Source organism: Hyperoodon ampullatus (assembly GCF_949752795.1).
Source record: "Hyperoodon ampullatus genome assembly, chromosome: 9".
In the NCBI taxonomy this organism is placed as follows: Eukaryota; Metazoa; Chordata; class Mammalia; order Artiodactyla; family Ziphiidae; genus Hyperoodon; species Hyperoodon ampullatus.
The window spans coordinates 22,874,763-22,897,990 of NC_136922.1; the positions used below are offsets into that span (position 1 = coordinate 22,874,763).

Genomic DNA, 23,228 nt, shown 5'->3' on the forward strand with positions numbered 1-23,228 from the left:
TGCCCCGTGTGGCCTGACCAGCCTGGTCCACCCTGAATCTCCACACTTGTCCCCTCTGCAGGGCAGCCGCTCTCTCTGGAGACAAGCACCATCATTGATCACCTGCCCAGCTGATGCAGTTGTTGATGCACATGTCTCACAGAGTGCCTTTTCCTCAAGTGAGACTAAATTATCAAAGGGAGGCAACTAGGAGTGATTCACTTCAAGAGTTATAGGTGAAGTCCTTCTCACCTGGGGACTGATGACCCTCTGTCTCAGCTGCTCTATGTGCTTTGGAAAGGTCCTTTCCCTTTCTGTGCTTCCCTAGGAGGAGGTGGTTCTCAGAGCCTGGGCGTCCCAGAAGGCAAGTGAGATAGCACAGTGGGGTTTTGGAAGAAGACATCATGATGGTTAGTTTATGTGTGAACTTGGCTGGATCACGAGGTGCCTAGTTATTTGGCCAAAGGTTTTTCTGCGTATGTCTGGAAGGGTATCTCTAGATGAGATTAGCATTTGAATCTGGATTCAGTGGAAGAGATTTCCCCTCCTAATGTGGTGGGCCTCATCCAATCCATTGAGGGAGGCCTGAATAGAACAGAAAGGTGGAGGAAGGGAGAATTGGAGCCCCTCTCGCCTGACTACACGATCTGGGACATCGTCTCTGCCCTCAGCACCCCGGTTCTCAGACCTTCAGGAGTTACACCACCAGGTCTTCTGGGTCTACAGTTTGCAGACAGCAGATGGTGGGACTTCTCAGCCTCCATAATCATGAGAGCCAACTCCTCATCATAAATCTCTTCCTGTGTATCTATATCTGCCCTATTGTTTCTGTTTCTCTGGGGAACACTGTAACATCATCAGAAGTTCTGTTTATAGTGAGCGAATCTGAAAATTACGAAACATGCTTTCCTTGTTGAAGAATGAGCTGGCTGGGTTGATCTCACTCTGGCCAGATGTCACTTCTAGGACACAGGCAGGGACATCACTGCCCAGGCATAGCAAGGCTGGTGCCACCCTCACTCAATTGCTCATTTTTAGCGATCTGTCCTTAACTCCAGCTGCTGGGTCAGGGTCTGCTTGTTCGGCTGGTTAGACCGAAAGCTTCACAGCACCTCATAGGGGTCACACCGAGAGTCACAGGGCACAGCGGCTCACCGGTCATCTGCGGGGAGTTGTCAGGTTGTGCTATTTTTTGTTTTGCTCTGTTCTGTTTACCAAAAGATAGTGCTCCCAGGCTGGGTGCCCTTCTGAGATGCCATGTAGCTGTCTGTAAGATGTCCCCTGGTAATTAATTTCTGAAAGGTAAGCTCTCATAATCTGTCCTATAGAGTCAGGGGTCAGATTTTTGACACGTGAGAAGGAACATGCTTTTTTCATTTGATTTTTTAATTTTTTTGTTGCAGTATAGTTGCTTTACCGTGTTGTATTAGTTTCAGGTTGGTTCTCTGTTTTGTATACAGCGCTGTTGATATGTGAATCCCAAACTCCTAATTTATCCCCCCTCCTCTTCCCCTTTGATAACTAAGGAAACTATGCTGCAGAGAAAACATTTTTTTTTTTTTTGCGGTACGCGGGCCTCTCACTGTTGTGGCCTCTCCCGTTGTGGAGCACAGGCTCCGGACGCGCAGGCCCAGCGGCCATGGCTCACAGGCCCAGCCGCTCCACAGCATGTGGGATCCTCCCGGACCGGGGCACGAACCCACGTCCCCTGCATCGGCAGGCGGACTCTCAACCACTGCGCCACCAGGGAAGCCCGAGGAAAAATTTTGAAAATGGATGTTGGATGTGTCTCTGTCATGTGATTTTGTTTACAGGAATAATGTATATTACCCACAGCTCTTTCTTACCAATACTTCCTGACTGGTTGGAAAGTCTTACAAAAAGAGAACTTCAGTGGATTTTCATCTTATTTGTGAAAAATATAACAATCCAACTTCTGCTTAGTTTGTGAGAAGATAGACATTTATCAGTCAGATTTCAACAAAAATGTTCACATCCGTGGATGGATTAAAAACTAGTTGATTATTTAGAAAGAGAGCTAATCTGATAGCCCATAAATCTAAGTTAACTCTAAATAAATTGAAATAAACCGAAATTAGAATGAAAGCTTTTCAACACACAAAGTGATCAATCAAAATTTTTTAAAAAGTTGAAACATATTCAGTTACACTGCATTCATTAAAATACTGTTAACATTAATATTTTGGAGAGAGCAAAATTTTTTGTGCCATTAATAAATTTCTAAAAACCTGTTATTTAAAACATATTATTTACTTTCTCTTTATCTCATCTTTCAAAAAACTTTCTTTTGTGTGTCAGTGCACACGTGTTAACAGGAAATTAATTATACGTGTCTTAGGAGAGGTTCCCGTTTCCCTTGTGAGGCTTTTCTTCCCCACACGGCTGTGTCTGCTGATACCCATCTCAGCCGCTGTCCACAGCCACAGCCCTGTCTGCAGGGTCCATGCTTGTCGGAGCCGGATCCTGGGGCTCCTGGCCTCCTTCTCCTGTCCTCACCTGCAGCATGTCTACTTGCTTTAAGGGGCAGGATGAAACCTGTCGTGCATCAGCCTCGTTGCTAACTAACGGCTCCTGTGGACCACACATCTTGGTTTCCCAGAAAACGCCCTAGAGGAGGCCTGGGACTCCTGGTTGGGCCCCCTTCCTCCTGGCAGCTGTGGCCTGAGGCCTCCTCACATCCACCTTTGGGGGTCTCACATGCTTGCTTTTAACTGGTGGAATCACTGCATGAAATCCAGCAGTGTGTAGCCGACCACTTCAACTGTTATTATAATAACAACACCAAAAATAGGTGACGCTCTTCAAGGCTTACAAGCTAGCACGCGCCCTCCTAACCCCCTGATAGGTAGGAATGGTGCCTCTATGAATGGGTGTTTCATTTTATGACGAGGTAATTGGAGCTCCGTACCCGGCCACTTGAACCAGGGTGTGCTGCCCTCCATGGTGTGGGTGGCTGCAGGCCATCGACACAGCATGCCTGTGACATTGTCACTGCATTCAAGAGCTTGTTGCCCCTGTAATGCTGATGTAATGTCTCCCCAGTTGAGCTCCTTCCCTGCCTACGGCCAGGTGCCAGATGTGGAAGTGGGGGACAGTGACCGACAGTGATCCCGGTGGCCTCCATTTCTGAGGGCTGGCACCTGACCTTAGGCTGCCCTCAGCACTTTGCCAGCATCGCCTCTTGAGCCCTCATGGTGGCCAGTTAGTGGGGTCATCACCACTGGTTGCATTAGTCTCTCAGGGCCCTGGAGCTAAGAGGCCAGCCAGCTGGGACCCGTACCACACCTGCCATCTGCTCTGCCGCGTCCCCCAGTCGGACCCACCGGCTTCTACCCTCTGCTCCACTGGGTCTGCCCCCCCGGCCCCTGCAGCTTTCTGCTTGTCTCAGCGCCCAGAGACATGTGAGTCCTGCTGAAAGCCAAGAGATTCTAGAGGACATAGGAGCTTAGGGAGGGTCCACTGCTGGCTTCGGGCATTCCCAGTGAGCCCGCAGTGCTTTGGAGGCACATCGGAGGCTGCTGGAGGCCTGGTGTGTCCTGGGAGTGGGCATGTGCCCCACAGAGGACTGCTTCAGGCCTCTGGTTCCCAGAAGATGGCTGGGGGTAGACCCTGAAAATTGGGGCCAGGACCCTTATTGTCTGTCCTTTGAAAGCTCTAGCTGACCTGGGTGGTGATTAGTCCAGAATTGCGTGGATCCTCTGGGCCCCTAATGTTGACCTAGTCACTACCTGGAGGGGGCGTGGAGATGAGCCTGGTGGAGACCGTTGGCTTACTTGGCATTTAGCTTGGATAGTAGAAAGACGCATGCGTTACAGGTGTAATAATTCAGAGCTCTCATTAAAGAAGGTAAGGCAGACGTTTTTCAGGAGCGTTGCGTCAGGCATAGGGACCGACCACTGCAGCGGGAGCGAGAGCAGGCTCAGCCCAAAATAGAGGGCAGGCAAGCGGGGCTTTATAGCCAAGGGGCAGGGTGGGGGGGTGTGGATGGAAAACTACCAAAGGAGGCATCCCGGGTGAGGGGGCTTCTGGCTAAGCGGACCTAACAGGAGTCCTGCTGAGAGCAGGCCAAGGTGATCCGACATCACCTGGCGGGGCTCGGAGATGAGGAACGCGATCAGATATCTGGGGTGATCAGATGTCAAGGATGGGGTGTCCGGTTAAACTGACTAAGCGGGGCTCTTGCTCAAACTGGACGATGCAGAGATGAACGTGGATGCCCCGACGTCAGGGCCCATTTGGGAAGAGCGTTCAGAGTCTGGTCCAGGGGAGAATCTTGTCGCATGGTGGGTAGTCGAAGGAGCAGGGAAGCGTGAGTGGGCGGGCCGGTGGCTAACGGAGGACCACTCCGCAGGCAGAGGAGGAGCGGGACGACATGGAGAGGGTGAAGCTGGACAACAAGAGGATTCTCTTCAACCTCCTGCCGGCCCACGTCGCGCAGCACTTCCTCATGTCCAACCCCCGGAACATGGTGAGCACCGAGGTGGAGAGGCCCCTCTGGCCACCCCAAGGGCAGGGTGGGGACTAGACCATCTGAGGCCCCTGGACCACGGGGGTGACAGGTGCCCAGAGCTAGCGTGCCCTCCCCTTTGATCCTGGGAGAGAGCACAGCATCCACTGTCCCCACAAGGAAGACGAGTGGGCTTCAGTAAACTGCACACAAGGTTGGGAAGTGCCGTTGCAAGGCCTGCACGTCCTGGGTGGGCCCCTAGAACCTGCCTCACCCACCCGTAGGGCTGGCGGTTCACTCCCTTCTCTGTGCTCAGAGCTGTCTGGCTTGCTCAGAACGTCCTAGTGGCCACGACCTACTGCAGTAAAGCTCTGGAACCACCCAGACAGCATAGAGCAGGGCTTCCAAAAGCCGACTCAAAAATAAAGAGGCTCAGGCTGGGTTTTTAGGTCCTAAAGGCAACAAACCCCCCAGGCTTAGCTTGACTAGCTTTGGCCTGAAAGAGCTCCAGGGCTCATGTTTTCATCCCACTGGGCTGGGGGCGTCCGGAGCTGGTTGTTTTCTCAGAACGGTGCATCCTTCCCTGGGGCCTCCCCCGCTTGCTGGGGACTCTGCACCCACCTGTGAGCTGAATTACCTTGAGTCGGCCTGGATCCTCCGAGCCCCCTCCTCGCGTGGCGCGGGGTGCCAGCGCGTCTTGGCAGCCCCGTCTCAGGACTGGTCCGCGGGCCCCGCTCCCAGCGCCAGCCCTGAATGCTGCTCTGGCTGCCTCCTCGGTGCCTGACCCAACCTTTCACCCCCAGGACCTGTACTACCAGTCGTACTCGCAGGTGGGGGTCATGTTCGCCTCCATCCCCAACTTCAACGACTTCTACATCGAGCTGGATGGCAACAACATGGGGGTGGAGTGTCTGCGCCTCCTCAACGAGATCATCGCCGACTTTGACGAGGTAAGGGCCGCCCCACAGTCCTCACCCCCCTGGGCCTGGGCCGTCCTGGCGCCCCTCCTCCAACCGCGTCCTGAATTGCGTCCACCGACGTAGCACGTGCTCTGTGGATGGCACGGGGCCAGGGGGAGCACGTGCCTTTTGTCTCCTTGGGAATCCCAACCAACCGTGACCGTTGAGGAAGGAAATGTGCCTTAGGATGGGGGTGGGTGGGTGCTGGCGTCTGTGCCCTGCCTTGTGAAGGTCGAGCTCAGGTGGGCGGCTTCACCTGCAGGTTGGGGGGCAGGCACCTCTGCACCCTCGAAAGCCAGGCTTCCAGTCTGCGCCAGTCCTGCTTCTCTCCCTGGGGCCCATCTGCCCCCTGGGTGGTTGTGAACTCAGCTGCTGGAGGATGGGGGTGTATTCTGTATGGTTCCTCCTTGGCGCCTCTTTTTTTTCTTTCTCTCTTTTTTTTTTTTTTTTTTTTGCGGTACACGGGCCTCTCACTGTTGTGGCCTCTCCTGTTGCGGAGCACAGGCTCCGGATGCGCAGGCCCAGCGGCCATGGCTCACAGGCCCAGCCGCTCCGTGGCACGTGGGATATTCCCGGACCGGGTCACGAACCCGTGTCCCCTGCATCGGCAGGCAGACTCTCAACCACTGCACCGCCAGGGAAGCCCTTTGGCACCTCTTTTAAGTACCTTTGCTGGAGCCCCTGAGGCCTGCGTCTCTCAGTTCAGCCCCAGAACTTTTCTCATGCCTACATGAAGAAGACATGTTGCTTTCCAGAATGTGCCTGTCTGCGGTTGCTCCTGGTGGCTCTATGCCGCCGTGACTTTTATAAGATGTTATGTAACGTTTAACAGTTTTGTGTTTCAAACAAAGCTCATGGACAAAGACTTTTACAAGGACCTGGAGAAGATCAAGACCATCGGAAGCACCTACATGGCTGCTGTGGGGCTGGCGCCCACGGCCGGGACCAAGGTGAGCGCAGGCCGACAGGTGTACCCTGCTCAGGGATTGGGCCCCAGCTCTGCCCCCAGCTGCCCAGGGACCATGGGCAGGCCCCCCACCGTGGGCCTCAGTTTGCCCTCTGCACTGGATTAGGGCAGCAGCCTGCAGGCTGTCTTGCCAGTGGCCAGTTCTCTGCAGTCACAACCTTCTGTGGAAGGTCAACACGGAAGCCTAGGCGCAAGAACTGCCTCCAGCCCTGCCCCCCCACCCCCCTGGCCCCATCCTGGCAGCCTGGCACCACTGAGTGTTCCCTTTTCCCAATTCAGTATTGTGAATAAAGTCCTCAGGTTGCCCCTATAAAAAAGGCAGAAAAAGAGAGGAAGACGTAAAAAAAAAAACAAAAAAGTGTCATGAATAGAAAGCAGTTACACATATGGTAGATGCTAATCTAACTATATCAATAATCACCTTAAATGTGAATGGTCTAAATACACCAATGAAAAAACAGAAACTAACACAGTGGCTAAAAAACAAGACCCAGCTAGGTTTTCTGCAAAAAACACACTTTAAATATAAAGTCACAGACACATTTAAAATAAAAGGATGTAGAAAGAGATACCATGCTAGCACTGTTAAAAGCTCAAGTAGCTATCTTAATTTCAGACAAAGCAAATTACAGATCAAGGAAAGTTATCAGGGATGAAGAGGTACGTTATAAAGGAGTTAATTCTCCAAGAATACATAACAATCTTTGATATTTATGCAGTTAACAACGGGGCGAAAACTGATAGAACTGCAAGGAGAAATAGATGAATCCACTATTTTTGTTGGAGACTTCAGTACCCTGCTATCAGTAATCGGTAGATCCAGTTGGCTGGAAATCTGTAAAGAGAGCGGAACTGAATTCACAGCATCATCAATCACCTGGATGTAATTAACATCTGTAGACTATTTCATCCAAGGACAGCAGAATATACTTCTTTTGAAGCTCACATGGGACATTTACCAAGATAGGCCACATTCTGGGCCATAAAACACAGCTTAATAAATTTAAAATAATTGAAATAATATAAACTATATTCTTAGACTAGAGTGGAATTAAAGTAGAAATCTATTGCTAGGAGATAATTGGAAAATTCCAAATTATTTGGAGATGAAGCAGTACACGTCTAAGTGATACAAAGGACAAATAAAAAAAAAAGAAATCTCAAGAGAAGTTGAAAAATATTTTGAACTAAATGAAAATAAAAATATAACTTATCAAAATTTGTGGGGTGCAGGAAAAGCAGTGCTTAGAGAGAAATTTATGTCATTGAATTCATACATTAGAAAAGAAGACCAATCCAAAATCAATAAGCTTCCACCTTAGAAAAGTAGAGAAAGTAGAGCAGTATAAACCTAAAGCAACATAATAAAAGAAATAGTAAAAATCAGAGCACAAATCAATGAAATCAAAGACAAATCAAAGAAAATCAATGAAACCAAAAGTTGGCTCTTTGAAAAGATCAATAAAATTGCTAATCTCTAGCCATGCTAACCAAGAAAAAGGGAGAAGACACAAATTACTAATATTAGAAACAAAAGAGGAGCCATTCCCACTGAACCAGTGGACATTTAAAAGATGTTAAAGTATATTGTGGACAACTGTGTGGTGCTACACTGGAGGTCCTGGCCAGTCCAATAAGGGAAGAAAAGTAAATAGAAGAGTTATGAATTGCAAAAGTAGGAACAAAACCATCATTCTCAAATTGCTTGCATGTTGAGAATATACAGTGCTAAAATGTTTACATGTAAACTGATAGAATTTTTAAGTGACTTTACTAAACTTGCTGGATATAAAATCAACATAGAAATTTCTATTTTATCTCTGTATCTTTAACTACAGACAATTATAAAATCAAACATTTTAAAAGTTACTATTTCCAACTAGTATAAAAGTATAACTATATGCCCACAAATTTGGTAACTTAGGTGAAATGGACCAATTCTTTGAAAGACACAATCTGCTAAAACTCACATAAGAAAAATAGATAATCTGGGTAGGTCTATATCTATTTTAAAAATCGAACCAGTAATTAATAACCTTCCAAAACAGAAAGCAGTGGGCCCAGTGCTTATTTAGATCAAAGATCTAAATAAGTCAAGAGATACTCCATATTTCTGCATAGGAAAACTCAGTATCGTTAAGATGTCAGATTCCCACTTGATCTGTAGATTTAATGCAGTCCTGATGAAAAGTGCAGCAGGTTATTATGTGATATTGACCAACTGATCCTAAGTTTACATGGAAAGACAAAAGACTGAGGGTAGTCAACACAACATAGCAGAAGCAGGACAAAGTTAGAGGACTGACACCACCAGAAATCAAGACTTGCTATAGAGCTGCAGTAGTCAATACAATATGGTTTTGGCAAAAGCAGGTTGTCAAATAAACCAGTGGAACAGAATAGAGAGCCCAGAAATAGATCCACATAAATATCATCAACTGATCTTTGACAAATGGAGCAAAGGTAATCTTCAACAAATGGTGCTAGAAAAATTGAATATCTATCTATCTAAATAATACTTTTAAAATAAATCTAGACACACAGACCTTACACTGTTCACAAAAATTAACTCAAAATGTATCATAGGCCTAAATGTGACATGCAACACTATAAAACATCTGGAAGATAACATAGGAGAAAATCTAGGTAACCTTGTGTTTGGTGATGAGTTTTTACATACACTACCAAAAGCGTGATCCGTGAAAGAAAACACTGTTAGATTGGACTTAATTAAAATTTTAAAATTCTACTTGTGGAAAATACTATAATGAAAAGACAAGCCATACACTTGGAGAAAATCTTTGCAAACCACCTATCTGATAAAGGCTTTGTACCCAAAATATACAAAGAACTCTTAAAATTAAGGAGACAAATAGCCCAATCAAAAAGTGTTCCATCAAAAGATGGGAACAGACACTTTACCAAAGAAGATATACAGATGGCAAATAAGCATATGACAAGATGCTCCGTATCATATGTCATCAGGAAATGCAAATTAAAACAACGAAATACAATTTCACACTTATTAGAGTGGCCAAAATCCAGAACACAGACACTGCCACATGCTGGTGAGGATGTGGAACCGTAGGAACTCTCACTCATTGCTGGAGGGAATGCAAAATGGTGCAGCCACTTTGGAAGACAGTTTGAGTTCTTACAGAACTAAATGTGCTCTTACCATATGATCCAGCCATCACTCTCCTTGTTACTTATCCAGAAGAGTTGAAAACTTATGTCCACACAAAAACCTGCCCAAGGATGTTCGTAGCAGATTTATTCATAATTGCAAACCTTGAAAGCACCAGGGTGTCCTTCAACAGGTGAATGAATAAATAAACTGTAATACGTCCATACAATGGAATATTATTTAGCACTAAAAAGAAATGAGCTATCAAAGCATGAAAAGACATGGAGGAACCTTAAGTTAAGTGAAAGAAGCCAATCTGGAAGAGCTACATACTTTGTGATTCCAACTATATGATATTCTGGAAAAGGCAAAACTATGGAGACAGTAAATAATAGTTTCCAGGGTTTGAGGGAATAGATGGAGGATTTAGAGGACGGTGAAGCTATTCTGTATTCTACTACAATTATGGATACATGAAATTCTGCATTTTTTAAAACCCATAGAACACACAGCACATAGAGTGAAGCCTAACGTAAACTGTGGACTTCAGTTAATAATAATGAATCAACGTAGGTTCATTCGATGGGAACAAATACACCATACCCTAAAGCAAGATGTTAATAATAGGGGAAACTCTGTATGTGTGAGGGGTGGTACGGGGGTAGTATATGGGAAATCTCTACACTTACCTGCTCAATTTACCTGTAAACCTAAAACTGTTCTAAAAAAAATTGTCAGTTAACTTTTTTTAAAAAAAAGCATTAGTTCCCCAACTTTGAGGACTATGAAAATATTCCTAAAAAAAAGAAAAGCAAGTAACCTTGATATCATTAGAAAAAGAAAAAAATTTACAGTTGTTTTTTCACAAAAGAGAGGATCTTTCAACACAACACAATGAAAGAGACCAAATCAGTGTGAGTAAGGAGGGCTGGAACTGCTGTCTGCTGTGTGAGCGTTGACTCAGACCCACTCTGCTCACCTTGCTTTGCTTGTTTCCGATGGGCCGGTGGCAGCATTGTCTGAGCAGTGGGACATCTGGTCTCCCACCACAGGGTTCCCCCCCGCCCCCATTCCTGCAGAAGGGTTCTGCCTGGGCTCAGATGGCCTCAGTCTCTGCCCGCAGGAGCTGGGAGCCTTGGGCAATAATATTCCTCCTCTGTTTCAGTCTCTTACCTGTAGAATGGGATGATAAACACACACTAGGGCAGCTGTAGGGTGCCACCCAGTCAGCCCCAGGCCCAGCCAGTGGGGCTGCTGCATTGTTAACATGGGGATCAAGTCCCTGATCCTGTGAGGGGTACAGGCTGGTCCGCCCACCCCCGCAGGTCCCTGGCTGAGTGTCCCTGGCCCCTCTGCCCTTGCACCCGTCAAACGTAATAACCCGTGTCTGCTCACGTCCAGGCTAAGAAGTGCATCTCCTCCCACCTCAGCACATTGGCAGATTTTGCCATCGAGATGTTCGACGTCCTGGATGAGATCAACTACCAGTCTTACAACGACTTCGTGCTCCGTGTTGGTACGTGGCTGCGAGCTGTCCCATCGTTCGGGCCAGCTCATCCTTCCTGCACTGGCCCCGGGAGCTGGTGGCCTGGGCTGTCCCCTAGGAGCAGGGGTCATTGGTCCAGGCTCCCTTGTCTCACAGGAAGGAGGATGGCACCTCCCAGAGCAGTGCATGGGACGCAGGGACAGCTGGGCCCACCTCAGAGCTGGTTATCAGTGCCTGAGGACCTGGAAGGGTCATTGTGCAGCTTAGGAAACGCAGGAGAAATCTTGATTGTCTTAGAGACTCAGATACACCTCTGAGTCCACACTTAGCTGGAGGAAGGTGCCCCTGTCAGCAGGCCCGAAACATTGGGGCCAAGGCTGTGCAGAAGCCCAGGGTGCAGGCTCGGGCTGGGTCTTTTGTCCTCCTGGGTTCCCTTGCCTTGCCTGCGAGTGAGGAGGGGAACCACCCGGGGTCTAAGCTCCTCTCTAGCTCTTATCAAACTTGTAGGGTTTCTTTTTTTTCAGTCTTAAATTCACTTTTTTTCTGGGCTTACCAGGAAAATTTGTATTAGTCAAGGATATAGTTAAACGAGAGATGTCTTCCTTTCTCTCTCTCTGCCTGTCTTCCTTTCTGTCCTTTCTTCCTTCCTTCCTTTCTTTCTTTTTTCTTTCTTTCTTCCTTTCTTCCTTCCTTTCTTTTTCTTTCTTTCCCTTCCTCCCTCCCTCCCTTTCTCTCTTTCTTTCCTCTCCTTTTTATCCCTCCCTCTCTCTCTTCCTCTTTCCCCTTCCTTTTTACCTTCCTTCCTTCCTCCTTCCCTCCCTCCCTCCCTCCCCCCTTTCTTCCCCCGCCATTACCTACTAGTCCATGATATAGTTAAACAGGATATTTGTGGTTGTTTTACAGTTCAAATGTCTAGTGGCCTTAAAGGACAGAACTTAGAGCTGGGCTTGAGCATGAGGGGTGGTAGCCCCCAGAGTGGGTAGAGTTCTGATGTGCTTAAACACGGTGCTGACTAAGCCCTGGTGCCCAGCCCGAGGGACGTGCTGGAGGTAGGGGCAGGGCACCCTCTGCGCCTCACCCCTGGGCTCCAGTTCTCCTCTGGGGCCGTGGGCTTGGATTAATAGACGTAAGGGTCCATCAGGGAAATTCTGTTTCTTACTCTCCTACTGAGGACCCATAGGCCAGTCGCACCTCTGTGCCTGGATGGCTGGTCACACAGGAGGCTACATCCTGGCTCAGTCTCATCCGCATGGACAGGGGCATCCGGGGTGGTAGAAGGGGTTCCCCAGGTCCCACCAGCCATGTGGAAGTGGCCCCTCTGGGGCTCCTCCCTGGGCTCCCACATCCACCTAGCCTGAGGCTCCCAGCTCCGCCCTCCAGTTCCACCCCTGCCTTCTCCCAGAGACGCCAGCACCCACTGCCCCAGCTTTGGGGGGTTGACTAGGCCAGCGTCTGAAACGTTATTCACGTGCTTGGCTAAGCTCAGGAAAATCGACGCAGAGTACTGAGTCAGAAGGTATGCTGTGGTGTCAGCCCAGACCTGGCTGCAGGGGCGACTGGGGGCACTTGGGCCTGTGTCACTGTCCAGGCCAGTTGGACCCTGTGCCACATAAAGACAAGGGTGCCTCCAATCTCCTTCAGAGCGCCCTGAAAATACGTAGTTCTGGGCCCGATACCCAGAGGAGCCGAGGGATCCCATCCAGGGAGCCAGTCGAGCCGCTGTCCTTTCTGGAAGAGGGAGCTGGGGGTGGAGGGACACACTGTGGCCCACAGACTGAACGGTCAGCCTTCCGAGCAGCAAGACTCGGCATGGGGTCACCGTTCCAGGAAATGGGGCTTTTTCCCGGGATCAGGACCGCTTCCTGATGGAGCGTCATGCAAGCAGAGCCCGGGAGCTGCCTCTCGGCGATGCTCTGGGGTCCCTGCTTTGGGGAGGGGCGTTGCACTGGGTGACCCCAGGAATCCATGACCTCACAAGGGGCTGCTCCTCCCCTCGGAGGCCTCCCCACTGACGCCCCGCGCGGCTCTTTTCCAGGCATCAACGTTGGCCCCGTGGTGGCTGGAGTGATCGGGGCTCGCAGGCCGCAGTACGACATCTGGGGAAATACGGTCAACGTGGCCAGTCGGATGGACAGCACCGGCGTCCAGGGCAGAATCCAGGTCAGTTCACTTGGAAGTCCCCAAGGCACAGGTGCCCATCCTGCCGGTGGGAGGCTGAGGTGGAAGGGGCAAGGGTGGGGTTGGGGCGGCCGCCCAGCCCCGCAGCCTGCGTCCTCCTGTCCCGGTCTGCCTCCTCTGGGTAGGGACACCGAGCCGCAAGGCTCAGTGTGTCTGCAGCCTGGGAGGTTGGCCTCTGTGTGGCCAGGCGCAGAGATGGGGATGGTGAGTGATGGCTCCCTAGAAGGGAAGGGGCTGCCTCACCGTTTAAAGGGCCGGTGCTGTGGGGCCCCCTGACCTGAGAACCTGCGGGCGCTCACTTGGGATGCGAAGCAGGTGCTCTGGCACTGGCTGGCACTGAAGGTGTAAGAGACAGTGACCCCTGCGCTTCGTGGTATGTGGCCGTGTGGTTCCACTCTCGGGATTTCCCTTGGAACAAACATGCAAGTGTGGGTCACACGGAGGGAAGGAGCCTGTCCCCCGTGTGTGGCTTCGGTTGGCCTCTGGGGGCCCGGATGGATGGGGCAGAGAACGCAGTGCTGGGTGACTAGGGCCACTGCCCTCCTGCTGTGGCCTGGCCTTGAGGTAGCCACCACCTGGCAGCCAGTTAGCGTTGCTCCTTTACTTGATCACAGAGTCTCACTCGGTCCTCGGTAGACCCTGTGAGACACGTGCATTCACCCCAGGTTTTGAGAGAGGCACTGCGGTGCGGCCCCTGCAGGATGTGGTTCCAATGAGAAGGTTGCCCGCCTGGGGCTCTCTCGCGTCATACCTGTTCAGTTCCCGGGGCCCCCGCCTGCATTCATCGGGTGCTAACCCTCGGACAGGTACCTTGGTTGGTCCCTTGGATCCGTCAGCTTAAAAGACAGGCAGCAAAATCTTCCTGGAGCTCTCCTGCTCAGAACACAGGTGGGGTCTGCATGCAGCATCTCTGCACCTCTGCATTCTTTCCCTTAAACTTTTCTCACAGTGGTGGAATACACATATCGTAAAGCAGACCAGCTTAGCTGTTTTTAAGTGCACAGCTCAGGGGCGTTAAGTGTGTCCACGTTGTCGTACTGCCGCCCATCCCAGGACACCATGTTCCTTTTCTAAGAGGATCTTTCACCTATGTTTCTCGCAGCCTTCCCCAGGAGCTGGTCATGTCCCAGGGGAACACCTGCGGGAGCCCCCTCCACTCTCCAGCCTGGCTGCTGTCCAGTGCCGACATCACATCTCTAAGTTTGTAACATCCGATCTGGGTCGGCCACCCCTCTGCTCAGAGCCGTCCCTGCTCTCTCCGGCCTCCTGTGAGGGCTGTTTGCCATGGCAGGGACTCCGGCACGCCATGCAGCCTCTGCCGGCTGCTGGGCTGCCCGGCGATATCTGTGTCTGGACTCCCGCAGGGCAAAGTCCCTTGGCCCGGGCCTCCTGGAGGACCCGCATCGCAGGAGGTCTTAGCAGACCAGGCCCCTCCCCTCCTGCCCTTCGGCTCGGGTGGCAGCACCCCATGCACTTGGGACAGGGCAGGACAGAAGCCGGGCTCTGGTGACATTTGTCAACCTGGGTAAGACCTGCAGTCCCTCCATCTGGCGGCCCACGTGACCTGGGCTGGCCACTTGGCCACCCCCTTGGCTGAAGGCTCTTCCCCTCCAGCCCATCGTGCTCGTCTTCCCAGTTTAAAGGGAGAAACACTTATGCTCCACTGTTGTGTGGTTCTTGTAGGGGTTCCTGGTCGCAGCCCAGGAGAGATCCCTTCCCTTTGCCAGCCCAGGTTAAACCTTTGGTTCTTTTGAAGAAGTGAACAAGAGACTCACATATTAATGATGAAGGTTTGCAAAGAGGTGTCTTAACTTTTTCCTGAGGATAATATCTAATCAGATATCACCTGCCCAAATTCTCATTCCTTAGTCCTCAGCTGGGAGCCTTCTTTCTTCTGTGTCAAAATTCCTAAAAAGGAGACCCCTCCTCACGCCTGCTGTGCCAGGAGAGGCAGACAAGAGGGTTCTGAGCAGACTAAAGTCCCCGGGGCATCCCAGGGCCCCATTTTCCAAGGAGTACGGCGGCCAAGAGAAGGTTGACCGTGACGATACCCAGGTTCCACCTTGGCCATCAACTTGAGGACCAAGCAGGTGCTTCCCGGGAAGTGTCTCCATGGGAGCCCAGCACTCTCTCTCAGGCAGAGTGAGGTCGGTGTGGCTGCAGGGTGGGTCCCATCCCACTGCTGGCCGGGCCTCACAGGGAACTCTAGAGAGAGTTCCCAGCCCGCCTCTTCAGAGACACACGGATTCTCGTGCAGGTGGCTGAGAATCAGACTTCATAGGGGACTCCCTCTTGGCCTCTTGGGGACCTCGTGTCTCTGAGCGCCTGACCTGGACCCTTTCTGGGCCCCCCACGGTGACATCATACACAACCCTGATTCACAGCCTGGGACTTCCTGGCTCGAATGTCAAGGCTGAGAGATGCACAAGGGTGGCGTGCAGCCCGAGCTCCCAAGTGGCCCGGAAGGACACCCAGGCCCGAGCCCACCTGCCTTCAGACCTCGGCTTTACTGCATGTGCTGGTGGGTCATCTTTACCTCCAGCGTTTCTTTGTGCAATGATCTGGATATCTTGTTACCTCTCATTCTTCATAAGACAAGAGAATACAGTGAAAGGAAAGAGCTCACGTAAGGATAAGACTCAGAGATTTTTGTCAGTGTGTATCTTGGGGCTTAAGCTGGACGTCAGGGTTCTAGGAAGACCAGATCTCTTTGAACAGATGAATTGTGGGTTGGTTCAATCATGAAAGGAAAGAGCAAAATGGAGCCTTTTATCGCAATAGCAAGCCTCTGAGATCACCTTGTGTCTCAGAGGCCACATCTGAGTGGTGACCTTTGTGACAGTGGCATCTCCCCTGTGTAACCGGCCAGTCTGTGGCTCAATTCCATGAAGGACTTTGGTGTGCACTGAGCCCTGCTGGGGAACTGAGTGAGGCCGTGTGGCTCTGGCCCTTGTGTGGCTTTGGATCGGGGTCTTTGGCAGCTCTGGGGCCACCAACCAGCCAGCACCCTGGGGAGTTTCAGCACTCCCCACTTTCTCTTGACCGTCCAAGTCTTTGTGAATGTAATAGTCACCATCAAGCTAACCAAGGTACTCTTCTTGTAAGTGGACGGCATTCTTCTCATTTACAAGGTCTGGGAGGGACCACCTGACCTGCTCCCAAGGCCGAGAGATGGAGCCGATCTGGTGAGGGTCTAGACCTCAGGCACCTACCTGCCATTCTCCATCCCGGTGGGTGGGTGGCGGCAGCCCTGGTGAGGGGCCGTGGAACTTTCTCCAGAATGCCAAGCAGCCCCCTGCCCCCCTGCGCGAGCACCAGCCAGTGCCTTGCTGATGAACAGCCACAGAAATTGGAGGAGTTAATTAATTAAGGGGAATGATACATCCTTGACCTCTTTTTGTGGGTGGAGCTTACTCTGTTCCATGCCCTCTGTCTACACTGGATCAGCCAGTTTTGCTTGTTTTTCCCATGAGGGGAGCTGAGGGACCCCCTCCCAGCACTTTCAGATCCATCGGCAGATTTCCCTGTCCCGGGAGCTGTGCAGGTTCTGATGTTCTGTGGTCATTTTTGTTTCCTGAACTGCGGGCAGGTTTCTGGCAGGCCTTGGTTCCCTCCCTCCCTCGCTCCCTCCCTTCCTTCCATTGGTTCCTTTATTCTTTCATTCAGTGAGCACTTATGAATACCAGGAGCCTTGGTAAGTTGTGGCGAGACAGACCAGGTCCTTTACCGTCGCACGCAAGAAGCAGGCCGACGGTTAGCGAGGGTGAGAGCCACGTTGGGGGGCGGGGGTGGGTTCAGGGTTCCAGCGAAGCCAGCGGGGAAGAGAGCAGCCCCTCTGCCCAGCTCTGCTGGGGACTGACACCCTGGGGATGCGAGACCCTGGCCTCAGGGTGGGCTGAGTCGTTTTAAATAAAGATGCCAGAGGTGGGTGACTACATGGCGGGGTGGGAGGGGGATTTTCAGAGCAGCCGCTGGGAGTCGGGGTGACGGGGGGAGAGGTGGTCTCCCCTGCAGTGTCAAGCAAGGAGAATCCAAATGCTCGTGTCCTCTTCTGCTGACAGAACCTTATTAGAAAGTGCTTCCTTGTCCTTTCCCTTTGTCGTAACTCTGTGAGGCAGGAATTCTTTTGGCTAAACCCTTGGCCGGGAGCCTGAGCATCAGGAAAGTTAAGTCACACCCCTGTGGTCCCTGGGAGAACATGCCCTCTGCCCTCTCGTGCTGTTGGCCCACAGAGGCCCCAGGGGTCCCTGGCAGGTTGGTGCGAGCCCACCGGGGCCCTGAGGGTTCCGTCCCAGCCACGGGGATGGGAGCTGGTGCTGTCCCCTTCCAGCTGAGCTGCTCCCTGCCAGTCCCAGACCCTCGAAGACGTGTGGGGTGACCGCGGGTCCCGAGGGCCCTGGCTGCACAGCCGGAGCTCGGTGTCCAGGCATCTGGCTAGGGCTTGGGGTGATCACGGAGCTCACACCCCAGCCCCTAGGACCGGGTCCGTGTGGGCCCTGTTCAGCCCGCCCACCCACTCTGGGCACCCCCCATGGCGAACGCTGTCCTCTCCTGCTTGTCCAGGGCCCCGTTGAGGCCCCTCTGAGTCCCCTGCTTTCTTTGCAGGATCACGTCGTTCTTGCCGAGTGACCAGAGTGACCATAGGAGGGGCACAGGACCCGGCTTGCAGGCCGACCTGGGGAGGCCAGAGGCCGGGCGATTGGGTGATCAGTGCAGGTCGGAGAGGGACCCTCCCGTGGGCTCCCCGTTGACCAAGAGTGACGCCCGCCTTTCTCCGCCGTAGGTCACGGAGGAAGTTCACAGGCTGCTGCGGCGGGGCTGCTACCGCTTCGTGTGCCGAGGCAAAGTCAGCGTCAAGGGCAAGGGCGAGATGCTGACATACTTCCTGGAAGGCAGGACCGACGGAAGCGGCTCCCAAAACAGGTCCATGAACTCAGAGCGGAAAATGTATCCTTACGGGAGAGCCGGCCTCCAAACCAGACTGGCCGCGGGCCACCCCCCGGTGCCCCCTGCGGCCGGCCTCCCAGTCAGAGCCGGGCCGGGGGCTCTGCAGGGCTCGGGGCTTGCCCCCTGTCCCCCAGGCCACCACCTGCCCCCCGGAGCAGCTGGGAAGGAGGCTTAGCGGAGCCCACGCGGGCCACTGGGGGCACAGGGCACAAATGCTCGGGGCGTTGGTGGCCTCGGGGCTCCTGCAGGGACCAGCCCGGCCAGCAGAGCAGGGCCGGGAACCAGTGGCCGAGCTGGGGAAGGGGGACTGTCCAGGTGTGACCCGAAGCAGCTGGGCAGTGACTCGGGTGAGGGGAGAACCCAGACTGCACAGACGCCGAGGCTTTAGCAGGGTCTTTGTTTGCACCATCCTCTTCTCAGTGGCTGAGGGAGGTTGGCCAGGTCAGCTTTGGACGTCGGGACCGTCAGGACGTCCACCAGGGCCGCAGGCTACAGCAAGAGCCTTGGAGGTCTGGCTGGCAGCGAGAGACTGGGGTGCCCAGCTCGTGCGTGCCCTGAGACGGATTGACATCAGCCTAGCTGTGTGGGTCCCGTGAGGGCAGCTCCAGCCCTGGGCGGTGGCCTGCAGAGCCCAGAGTAAGAGTCAGGACTCTCTTGGCCAGAGCCAGAGCTGGGCAGGCCTTTGGTGGACGGTTTGGGAAGAACTAAGAAGCCCCTGTCCCACTGCATGGATGGTGGTGGCCGCTGGCTTTCTTCAAGTTTGGGTTTTTGCTAAGAGCCAGAGGCAGGTCTTCTGGAATTCTTGGGGGACCCTGCAGCCACATCTCTGTGACCAGCATAGTTCCTGTTCCACCTGTGCGCTCTCCACCTGCCCTGCTGAGCATATTGGCTCCTGTAGAACCTGGACGTTCCCTTTTCTGCCCACGTCACTGTGTTTGTTCAAAGGAGAGAAGGTGGCCGGTGTCATTTCTTACCTCTCTGCCATGGCATCTTGGGTTTCCGTACGCTGAACAACAGTGCAAGGCTTTGTTGATTTTGAAAACAAGTGAACCTCACAGCCATGAGAAAGCTTCCTGGATGGAAGGTGTTTCTCTGGCAGAACCAGTCCCTTGGACGTGGAGATTTGGAGTTAGTTTATGGCTGTCAGTACAGATGTCCCTGCTCCGGTTTGCAGGGAAAGTGACTGCAAGTAATTCTGTGCAAGTCTGGGAATCTCCTACCTAGGCATCTCTGCGGTTGCCATGGAGATGAAGAATGCGGCCATGCTGGGATGGGCTCCTGGGGGTGGGCAGAGATCCGGGAGGGCCAGTGGGAAGAGACTGGCCAGAAATAGCTGGACGTGGAGACCTCAGCTCTCGACTGCAGGGAGGAGGGCAGCTTGAAACTGGAGGGAACGTTCTGGGCAGGCAAGTCAGTAGGGGGATGGCCGTGCAGAGACCCATGCTCCGACAGCAGCCCGGAGGGCTCTGTGGGTTGCAGGGGAGCCCTGCTCGGCAGAGTCAGCAGGCCTGGGGGTCCCATTCCACACCACTCTCCCTGGGGGTCCTGACTTTTCAGAATTGGGACAGGGGCTCACTCTGGACCGAGCCCCATGGGGGTGGCTAGTGGCATCCCCCGGGCTGCCTCCGTTGTGGGTGTATGACTCGTGGCTGTGTGGGTGGAGCTGACAGGGCCAGCCACTTAGCCCATGTGGACGGGCCAGTGACAGAGGCGGGCAGGTGGACAGTCTTTCCTCAGATGTGCCCTGGGTGAGGAGCTGAATTTCCTCCCCCCTCCCCCCTTACAGACAGAGCACAAGCTGAGTCATCTCCAGAGCCCGCTGAGCACATGGCCTGTGCAGGTGTGCACATCTGCATCCAGCTGCGGGGCTGAGACCCTGGCCAGGGCCCTGCTGCCCACCTTCTCCCCATGGCCGAGCTTCCACCCCAGGGCAGGGCAGGAGGGGGTGGACAGCACAGGGGATCATGACCCTGCGAATATGCTCTGTCACATGGCAGAGGGGGCTTTGCAGAGGGAATTCAGGGCTTGGGGCAGAAGCTGAGGAGAGGATCCTGGGCCATCTGAGTTAACTGAGTGTGACCAATGTGACCACGTGGCCCCTTAGAAGTGGACAAGGAGGCCAGGGCAGTCGGGAAGATTCGAAGCACGAGGTTGCTGTTTAAAGATGAAGGGCCCGCAGCCGGTCGAAGGTGAGGACGCCCCAGCCATCAGCCAGTGAGGAAGCGGGCTGTCGATCCCACAGCTACAGGCGCTGAATTCACATCACCCTGAGCGAGGTGGACCCTGAGCCCCGGGATGAGGGCCCAGACTCGCTGTGCTGGGACCTCAGGTCCACAGAGCCACGGGACACCCCCCCCACCAGGTGTGTTGGCAAAGCCACGGAACGCGTGGCCAGCTGTCACCGCAGCCGCGGGAAGCCATCGGGGCCTCGGCTGTTCTGAAACAGCGAGGTCGCCCCTTCGACGAGCAGAACCTCCTTCATCATCAGCAGTTCCAAACCCTACCTGCTTCCTGTGGGCATAGGGGCCGTGTTCAGCCATAATGTTCCTTGGGGTTTGGTCAATGACTTCCTTTTTATTTGTGATAAGACTGTATGATATTGCCTTATTTATTTTTAACCTTGTACAATATTCATGCACAAATGTTAGAGCCTTCCAAGTAGGATTCTCTCTAAATTATTTCAAGATGCTCTGTAAATAGCGCACCGGTCTGCCTATTCCATTCTCACCAGAATGAAGGTAAGCCCGACACCCCGTGTGAACAGCACACTTTGGCCGATGCGTGAGGTTCCTGATGCATCGCCCCTGCTTGGCCGGGCTGCTGCCACCGCCCTTTGGAATGACTCCATCCATGTGTCCCTTCAAGACCCTCGCATGCCTCTCGTGACTGACCTCAGTAGATTAGAACTCAGCCCCGAACTGCCAAACGCTTCCACGGCCCCTGACCCTGGGCCGGTCCACTCCAAGGTCTGTGTCCTGCAGGGTGGACCCCACACCCCCCAGACCCAGCCACCCCGAGCCTGCCGTGTTCATCGGACTCCAAAGCCACCAGGGCTTCCGATACCTTCTGTCACTAGAAGCAATAACTCTAAACTGTAGAGACAGGTCTGGTCCAAAGCAGATTGGTGATTCAGAGACAAGCCATGTGTACAAGTTTCCCCAAATTGAAGGGCACACAGTTGGGGGGCTGACACCCCCAAATCCGGGCTGATGTGCAGGCTTGGACAGGATCTGGCCAGCCTTCAGGGACACCTCGCTTTGTCTTCCCCCATAGGAACACTGCACCATCGTCCCAGTAGCGACCTAGGTATAATATTTGAATCCCTGCTTTAACCTGCCACTTGGGAAGGAGGGGCTGGGTTGGCCTGTCCGCCGTGTCTAGGTTTCCTCCCCAACAAGTGGACCCGTCTCATGTCCAGGGTGTGCCCGCCCTTCTGCACAGCGTGTTCTGTGATCCCCTGAGTCTCGGGATCCTGCTGGTCTCTCCCCACGTGGCAGGGCCTGCCCGGGACACCCATGCATGACTCGTAAGGCAAGCTCTGCCTAAGTGTGTGTGCACCGCGCGGGAAATGCAGGTTCACACGCGTGTGCCCTGCATCGAGCAGTTCTCTTACCGGGGTATCACAGACCTGCTGTCACACTTGTCATTCTGGAGTGTGCAGACCTATTGGTTGTGTATAACTAGCCTCCGGAAACTGACTTGCCCTTGGTTTTGTAATGGCTTCAATTAAAAACAACAACAAAAGTAACCTCCAAATCCAAACTCGATAGAGGTAATTGGTTTCAAAATATTTGCTTTGGTGAAGTAAATGAGGGGGTGAGCTGTGGCCGACTGGCAGGTGGAGGACACGACCGTATCCCTGGGCCCGGACATCCCCCCTCCACAGCTGCAGTTTGCTTTGAAAGTTGGAAGTCTGTGCTAGCCGTTTCCCATTTTCAGTCAATACTCCCGGTTCTGTAGTGGATGATGAAAGACGTGCCGTTTCTTCATACAGCGTCCTGGGTTTGCATCTGCCTTCACAGGACCTTAGGCTGGGGGTGGGTCTAGTCAGATTCAAGGTCTGCTGGGGGCTGCACTGCCAGGCCCAGAGGTCAGCAGGCAGGACTGGGGGCTCACGCCTGGGGGTTGGGAGGCCAGTCGTGGTGGCTCGGGCCTCCACACTGAGTTTGGGAGACAACAAGGAGATGGGCTTTACCTGAGGGACTCTGCTGACACAGGGCCCATTGTCCCATGACGTGTTTCATGAGCAAAGGCCAGGCCAGGTGCCCAAGGGTTGGCCAGGTGGGCCGTGCGGGGAGTGGAGTTGTGCGTTTCCCCAGGATGGATTCAGGAGCTTGGGGCTGGTGTCCGAGGCCTGCGTGGGTGACCACCTCGGCAGTGCTGCCAGGCAGCTGTCCCCCAACCCTGGGTCCCCCAAAGTGGGAGGACATCCTTGATTCTGTGTGGACTGACAGCCAGCAGCCACAGGCAGGCCTCATGCCTGGGAGACAGTGTGGGTGGGAGAGTGGGATGCAGTGGGCACCCCAGTGGCCAGGGCTGGGGTAGGCATGGCCGGCAGGGTGGCCAGTCAAGCCAGCTATGGACCCAGCTGCTGGAACCCGACCTAGATTTCAGTCTCGGGTCAGGGGCCGTGCGGGTGCACCCCAGACAGCCGGCCCACAGGGGAGCTCCTGGGGACCCCTCACCTCCAAGAAGCCACAGGAGGCTTTGGAAAGGATTCGAGGAGTTTTCCTTTGTCTCCTGTCTGTGCACAAACGTACTGGAGACAGGTCCTGTGGTGGGATGAGGAAATCTGTCTTCTCCATTGTCCATTTCGTAAAATTAAGAAACCCAATTTCAGGTGCCCCATTTGGGGCTAGACCTCCGTAAACAACTTGACTTTACGGCAGTGGAACAGACATTCGTATTCCTTGAAATTTCCCTGAAAATATAACACATCTATTCACTAAGATAAAAAATAACTTTTCTGCCAGAGGCCACGCTTAATCCAAGTTGTGTGTGTGTGTGTGTTGTGTTTGCATGGCATGGCGTAAGCAAAGTTAAAGTCAATTATTTGTTCCTAGGATTAGGATGGATTCATATAAGAAACAAATTAACTACGGATACAGACAGATGGC

The 23,228-nt window shown here is 53.0% G+C and overlaps 1 protein-coding gene across 2 annotated transcripts in view; it reads left to right on the plus strand.

Annotated features, from left to right (window-relative positions):
* The window catches only part of ADCY1 (adenylate cyclase 1), a gene marked incomplete at both ends in the record, with an annotated part of 118,954 nt that extends 98,179 nt beyond the window's left edge, over nucleotides 1-20,775 (plus strand). Inside the window, 7 exons of one of the 2 annotated variants that reach the window (XM_079711780.1) lie at nucleotides 4,352-4,468; nucleotides 5,251-5,397; nucleotides 6,258-6,356; nucleotides 10,902-11,016; nucleotides 13,022-13,146; nucleotides 17,948-18,087; nucleotides 19,898-20,775. In XM_079711780.1, coding sequence (XP_079567906.1) covers nucleotides 4,352-4,468; nucleotides 5,251-5,397; nucleotides 6,258-6,356; nucleotides 10,902-11,016; nucleotides 13,022-13,146; nucleotides 17,948-18,087; nucleotides 19,898-19,913 — 759 coding nt within the window. Of the gene's footprint in view, nucleotides 1-4,351; nucleotides 4,469-5,250; nucleotides 5,398-6,257; nucleotides 6,357-10,901; nucleotides 11,017-13,021; nucleotides 13,147-17,947; nucleotides 18,287-19,897 lie in introns of those variants that run through there. The other variant, XM_079711779.1, reaches the window with a different exon arrangement.
* Between the last annotated feature and the right edge of the window lie 2,453 nt (nucleotides 20,776-23,228).